The sequence below is a fragment of the Sphaeramia orbicularis genome, chromosome 20 (assembly GCF_902148855.1).
Source record: "Sphaeramia orbicularis chromosome 20, fSphaOr1.1, whole genome shotgun sequence".
Classification (NCBI taxonomy): domain Eukaryota; kingdom Metazoa; phylum Chordata; class Actinopteri; order Kurtiformes; family Apogonidae; genus Sphaeramia; species Sphaeramia orbicularis.
The window spans coordinates 2834085-2841590 of NC_043976.1; the positions used below are offsets into that span (position 1 = coordinate 2834085).

The window sequence follows — 7506 nt, forward strand, 5'->3', positions numbered from 1 at the left end:
TCAGCGTCTGTTCTATGTGGATCAGAACCAGGTGAATGTGTGAGGTTGTCTGGTTCTGTTCTATGTTCCAGTCCTGGTTTTGTTCTGTGTTCCAGTCCTGGGTCTGTTCTGTGTTCCAGTCCTGGTTTTGTTCTATGTTCCAGTCCTGGTTCTGTTCTGTGTTCCAGTCCTGGTTTTGTTCTGTGTTCCAGTCCTGGTTCTGTTCTGTGTTCCAGTCCTGGTTTTGTTCTATGTTCCAGTCCTGGTTCTGTTCTGTGTTCCAGTCCTGGTTTTGTTCTGTGTTCCAGTCCTGGTTCTGTTCTGTGTTCCAGTCCTGGTTTTGTTCTATGTTCCAGTCCTGGTTCTGTTCTGTGTTCCAGTCCTGGTTTTGTTCTGTGTTCCAGTCCTGGTTCTGTTCTATGTTCCAGTCCTGGTTCTGTTCTGTGTTCCAGTCCTGGTTCTGTTCTGTGTTCCAGTCCTGGTTTTGTTCTGTGTTCCAGTCCTGGTTCTGTTCTATGTTCCAGTCCTGGTTTTGTTCTGTGTTCCAGTCCTGGTTCTGTTCTGTGTTCCAGTCCTGGTTTTGGATGCACATCAATCTAACTATAGAAGTGGGTGGGACTTTCACTGGAGGAGAACTGAACTCATCCAATCACAGTCTATATATGATTTCTATCAGTGACCAACAGGAACTAGACTGAGATCTGGAACCATTTACATGTTCTAAACCACAGGTGTCAAACTCCGGTCCTCGAGGGCCGGGATCCTGCATGTTTTAGATATTTCCCTTTTCAAACACACCTGGTTCAATTAATGATCAGCTCATCATCATGCTCTGCAGAAGCCTGATAATGTGTGACGGAAGAGGGAAAGATCTGAAACATGCAGGATTCCAGCCCTCGAGGACCGGAGTTTGACACCCATGTTCTAAACCATCAACATATGGACCAGTAGAAGAAAAAAGGCACATTTTTAATAATTCAAAAATTCGTCAAAATTTTAAAAATGTAAAATTCTCAGAACTGTGAACAAACTTTGTAGACATTGTCCCAAGGAAGACATAAAATTTGAAATGAATCCGACCAGTAGTTTCATGTTTGAAGAAATTGCTGACGAAGACGACAGCGGACACAGCACCTTCATAATAACTCGTGTCCTTTCAGCCGGTGAGATAAAAATGAACCATGAAACTTGAACTGAACTCAGAGCTGTTTCAGTTTCCTCCAGTAACAAGTACAGAGGTGAAAATGGAAAAATGAAAAAGTCCAGGATCTGAAACGTCCTCATTCGACCCTTAAAGGACAAACTGAACTTCAGGTGTTCATCTAATGATCACATCCAAAATGAGACAAGTTTGTCTGTTATTCAGTTCAACCTCTGGATTAAATAAACGATGACGTGTTGATGTGTGTAGTTTTCAGGATGAATCTCAGAATTTGCCGGTTAACATTTCCCATTTCTGCGACTAAACAGAAGAATCTTTCATCAGAACTTAAGGAAACGTCCAGATGTTTGTCTTGATTCTTCAGATTTCGGGGAGTTTGGACCAATAACAGAGTCAGGTACGGAACTCGATATTTTCTCTTAAATTCTATTATGTTATTTTGTGGTTGATAACTGTCCCATTGATCTAAAGCAGGGGTGTCCAAACTTTTTTTAAAGAGGGCCAGATCTGATAATGTGGACATTGCCAGGGGCCAGTGGTCCCTTCAGACATTTTTAAACAGTAAAAATTACATATAAATGTGCTGTTCTACAACAATTTTATTTTCATTGTCACAATATAATTTTTTTTAAATGGCAATGTAACCAAATCTAAGCCACTCAGGTGTGAACAAATTAAAAAAAAAAAAAAAAAAAAAAAACATTTCTGCCTTCCTTTCACATCTGGAGTCAGATAACATAGAACAAACTGTATAGAGTATCTTAAACTTCCAAGTTGATACAAATCTTAACCCCACATTCATTTTAAACATGACTTATATGAGTAATCATTACTCATATATTACTCAGTAATGCAAAGTCTGTTAACATTTAAGATGAAAACATTTGACTCTTACTCTTGTCTTTCACAAAATCATTCAGAAAGTAATATTTGTGTCACATCTACAAGTACACAACACCAGCAGTTAGAGGCAACTAACCTGGCAACTTGGTAGCCTGCCCTGGTGGTGAATTCATTGAACTCAGGTTCACATGAAGAGTCACTGTTGTGAGTTTAAAGCAGCTTGAATTTGCTTCACTTTTTCAGAGCGCTCACTCCCTGCTAGCTTGTCGTATGCGTTAGCATGTTTTGTCTGCTCGTGTCTCTTTACATTGAATTCCTTAAACAAGGCAACAGTCTGTTGACAAATTAGGCAAACATAATTGCCTCGATTGTCAGTGAAAAAAAATTGTAATTCCCATCTCTCCTGGAAGCGGCGGCCCTCACTGTCAACTTTCCTTTTTTTTATTTACAGGCGCCGTGGTTAGAAATTAGCGAAAAAGGTTCACGGAGAGGTCACAGAGCCAGATAGAGTTAGAGTGGTGCTGCCACCATGAGGTGAAAGGAGGAACTGCATCTTGAACCTTTTATGATTCATGTACTCGGTTCAACAGTCCAAGTGGGCCATAAATAATACATTATAAAACCCAAGCTGTGGGCCGTATAAAATTTGACCGCGGGCCGTGATTGGCCCCCGGGCCGGACTTTGGACATGCCTGATCTAAAGGGTTAAACAGTTAGCTACACAGTTTAGCTAGTTGGTATGCTAATATGTCAAAATCTTACTTCCTTTCACCACTGTTTCTAAATAATGTTTGTCGGCTTCTGAGATGTAACAACCTAAATATTAAATTTGCTATTATAAGTAGTTATTTAGTTGTTAGTTATCCAATACATGTAGACATATCAGCTGCATGTTAGCTAGTAATCTACGCATAGCCAAGGTCACCCACATTTGTTTTATGTGTTTTTCCTGCTGTGGTGTTTTATATGCGTGACATTAAATCATCACTATGTGTCACTGGTCGCTTTTCCATTGACCCTCAAATTGCGAGAAGAGAACTTGCGCATAAAAATTGACCAAATGGAAAAACAACAATTTCGCAAAAACGATTAAAAGTTTTTGCACTGGCAGGAGGTGGGTTTTCGGACATAGTGCAAATGGTATATCACGTAAAACTGCAATGGAGATACTTTTTTCCGCAACTAGAGTCACGTGGAAAAAAAAAAAAACGGATGTTGACAAACGTTACAAGTGAACAAGACAAGTTTTAAAAGAAGCATGTGTCGGTTTGTGTGGACACACCAGGAAACTGAATCATTTTAGAATTTAGTAGGAGATAGAGCAGGAATATATACTAATAATGAATATATCTGTAAATCAACACCATATTTACATTTGTCGCCATGTTTATGGAATGACTTCTCATGTCATCTCGCGATAAACATATCGCATTTGTGATTTAATGGAAAAAACGACATTACGCACTTCTGTTTTTTCAGCATTTAGTAAATATGGGTAAAGTTTTGTGCAGATGTCCAATGGAAAAGCAGCTACTGTTAAGTTTCATGCCTAGGTTTGTATTAAATAATTTAAAAACACTCACAAGCTAATGGTAGCTAATATAAGCTGCCTTTTCTCAGCTTGTGAACTAACAGTAGATAATGTTAGCTAGTGAGCAAACAGACGCAAACAATAATTAAATATCTAAGAGTAGCAGTCATTAGCTAGTAAGATAACCGTAACTAACATTAGCTAGCATGCTAATAACAGGTAACATTAGCCAGGGTTCACAGCAGCTAACAATAGAGGGTTGGCAGAAGCTAGCATTAGCTTGTGAGCTCAGTGCATTTTTGGAAATTTTAAAAAGCTGAAGATGTTTAAAATAAATCATACATTTTGTGTTTTTGAGCTTCATTTCATAAAGAAAACAAAGTTTAATACATATTTTACTATTAGACTCTGTAAAAGAAAAAAAACATTGAGAAATAATATGATTGTATTAAATTTTATTTTAATGTTGATTTATTTAATCCTGGTGACATTAAGTATTGTTGTGATTCAGGGGAGGTTGAGATGAAGCACAGTTTCATTCTTCTAAATACTTTTCCATTTCATTCATATTTTTTATAGACATTTAGATAAACCTGCTGATCTTGATTTGTTCCCTTGGTTTTACTCGACAGCCGTGAAAACACAAATCCTTGAGGAGACGAAGACACAAATCCAGACATCACATGATGCTGAGGGTCAGCAGGTGGAAACAGAGCTGAAGGTGGGTTGAACTGTGGGGTCATGACCTCATTTCTCTAAACTATAAGGAAAGCACTCGGAGAGCGCAGACCTCCACCAAGGCAGATCACCCCCCCCCCAGTATCAACATTTCCTGAAAAATTCATCAAAATCCGTCCATAAGTTTTTGAGTTATCTTGCTAATAGAAAAACAAACAAACCCCCCATGAAAACATAACCTCCGCCGTTACACTCGGCAGAGGTAATGAAGTCACACGTTGTATACACTGGAAAAAATCTAAATCTGACCAAGTGTGTTTTTCTCATTTCTTGTGAAAATATCTCATCACACTTGAAATAAGACAGATTTTTTGCTTAATTCAAGATTTTTTTGCTTAATTCAAGCAAAAAAAAAAAAAAAACTGCCAGTTGCGCAAGTGAAAATTATCTTGGTCAGATTTGTTGAAATCTGATTTTCCAGATCTATTGTCTATAAATCAGTTCTTATATCTCACTGAAAAGTTACTCTTTAGGTCAGTGGTTCTCAATCTTTTTCTGTCGGGCCCCCCTTTGGAGAATGAAAAATCTGCAGGCCCCCCTTAACCCCAACAACACAGTAACAGTGGTGCAATTATAACTTTTATTGAAACAAACATCAATATTGTAACAATACTTTTTACTTTTCCTTGAATAATTTGTTGTGCAAATTAAAAATAACTTAGATTTTTGCTTCAGTAATGCTAATAAACTCAACCAGACTGCTCCCTGAGACAATATTTTTCAAGACAAAAATAGGAAATGCACAATTATCTTACAACTATGACAATAAAGTTACTTTTTTTAGAACAAACAAATTTTGGTAACGAAGATGGACATTTTAGCAGTATCAGTGGCTGCAATGAGCCTGTTTCCATTGCACATCTCAGAACATTAAAGTACAAACTACACAAAAATAGAAATATTGCACATTTTCTTTTCCAGTCCAGTCCTTGTCCATTCTCCAAACCTAAACTCTTTGTCCAGTCTAGTCACAGATCACTGTGGCAGTGGATTTGTTTGTTGTACGTCCCTAAAATTAGTCCAGGTTGCTCCAACGCTAAAATATTAGCTTCACCTGCTACATGTTCTAACCTGAAGAAGAAGAAAAAAAAAACACCCAGGAGTGATCCCATGCCCCCCTGGGAAGCCCTCACGCTCCCCCTATGGGGCCCACCCCACAGTTTGAGAAACACTGCTTTAGGTGATTCTGTCTGATTTTAAGTGTGATGAGATATTTGGACTAGAAATGAGATAAATACACTTGGTCAGATTTCGTTTTTTTCCAGTGTAAATACATGAATAAACTTAGTCCTGGGTGTTGTTCATTCAGTAGTGCCGCCCTAGTGGTGGGCTGTGGTACTACATGGTGTCAGGCCTGTTTTCATTTATTTCTGTGATAAACACGTTCAGTCTGGAGATGTTCCTATTGTACTTGGTGGTTGTTTTCCACCATCCCGGTTTCATGTCCATGGTGAAACCCGATCTGCCGCTGAACCAGCAGCGACATAAACGCCCGCCGTCGCCGAAGCTCCTCGTTCCGAAAGGAAACTTTTCCGTTGTGTTTGTGGAATTCCTCTGATAAATTAGAGTCCAAGGGAAATCCGATGCAAATGTGGCCGAGTCGATCCGCAGGCGTCCATGGAAACCAGATCCGTGTTTCCCCTCGGCCTGCGTCAAATAGTCCAGATGTAAACCGACACCGGCTTGCCGCTCGCCATGCAAATCCACAGGTGGGTTCGCTTTAAAAGCAGCAACGCGAGCCAAATTACAACCAGGAGCGGATGAACCACGCCGAAGCCAGCAGAGGACGGAGGCTGTTTGGATGCAGCGTCTGAACAAACGTCCGCCATGTGTGATGGAGGTGTGGAAAACCCAGGACAAGCCGGCGTTGGAGAAACGCTGTGATTTGTCTGTTTACAGGAGGGTTTTTAGACCGAATCTGTGTTTAAGTCCAGACACAGGTTCAGAAAAACACTGGAATAATCCAACTCATCTGTCCTGGTTCTGCTCTAAACAAAGCCACGTTCATGAGAAAACTTTACAGAATCCTGAAGCTCCTGAATCCAACGAAGAAAAAAGATGAAATGATAGAGTTTGATCATCTGTGGAATGATAACTGCGGTCAATGGGATGGACTTTGATTGATTGAAATCTGTATTTTGAACATGTAGACAGTGAAATCAGAACAAAAATCCACCAACAAAATATGAGTACTGGTACATAAAAGGTTGATAAGTAAAAAAAAGTAATAATAATAAATTATTGAAATGAAATTATACATGCTTGAAAAGGAGTAGGAAGAAGTAAAAATGTATATACTCCTACCCCCAGTCTGTATTCCTTATGATCTCTATGTAGTAATTATTATTTTACATGAATAGCAATATAATAATAATAATAATAATAATAATATCACATCCTTTTGCATCAGATTCATTATATTGATCATAGTTTAGTGTATGTTCATATGTTGTCCGTACCGTTTATTTTGTTTTTGAAGAATCACATAAAATATTTCCGTATTTTCAACTCTGGTTGAATCGATTTTATTTATTTTCAAATAAATATTTCTCATTAAGTCAAAATGAATCAAATATATAGAGCAGGTAGATCTGATAATCAGATGGGTTTATTTGTTTTATTTTACTGAAGTGTCTACTAACACCAAATATGGGTGTGTCTAATACCACAGAGCCAATCAGAGCACTCGTTCTATCATGTCTACACTGGGAACTTTCGAGATCCTGAAAAAATACTGAGGCAATCCGATAGGAAAGAGGTCAAAGACAGACATAGTGGACATTTAGCTCATTCTGTAGTGTATCAGACTGCAGCGCAAGAGACTCAGGTTCAGTTCTCAGTTACAGAAGCAGTTTTTTGTTCTGTTTTTTTTCAAATGGGTGAGGGTGTGTGTGTGGGGGTGGGTAGGTTAATCCAACATAGATAAAGATCAGCCACTGGGACCGTGTTCAGAGGGCAGACTTCAGACCACAAGACTGAACTGACACAGAACTGAGGAGTCACGTGACACATCTAACCTGTAGCTCCGCCCACTTTCTCCAGCTTCACTGACTGAACAGAACAAAGAACCCCATAAAACAACATATAGAGTATTTACAACAATAACTCCTCTTCTATACTATAAACTATCACTAATTAGTAGTTTCTTCCATCAGTTGTCACAGTACTGTAGTAGAAAAATACACAACAGAATGAACTGAAGTATACTGCATATGTATGTTGTGTACATTGTATTTGTTGTGTATATTGTATT

General features: G+C 38.7%; 1 protein-coding gene across 2 annotated transcripts in view; it reads left to right on the forward strand.

Moving 5' to 3' along the window:
- Positions 1-7506, forward strand: part of sugct (succinyl-CoA:glutarate-CoA transferase) — a 200185-nt gene that overhangs the window by 172209 nt on the left and 20470 nt on the right. The window contains exon 13 of one of the 2 annotated variants that reach the window (XM_030123659.1): positions 1450-1560. The exons of the other annotated variant lie outside the window; for it this stretch is intronic. Within the exon in view, the coding sequence (XP_029979519.1) occupies positions 1450-1497 (48 nt within the window). The 3' untranslated portion in view covers positions 1498-1560. Of the gene's footprint in view, positions 1-1449; positions 1561-7506 lie in introns of those variants that run through there. 2 annotated transcript variants of the gene reach the window in all.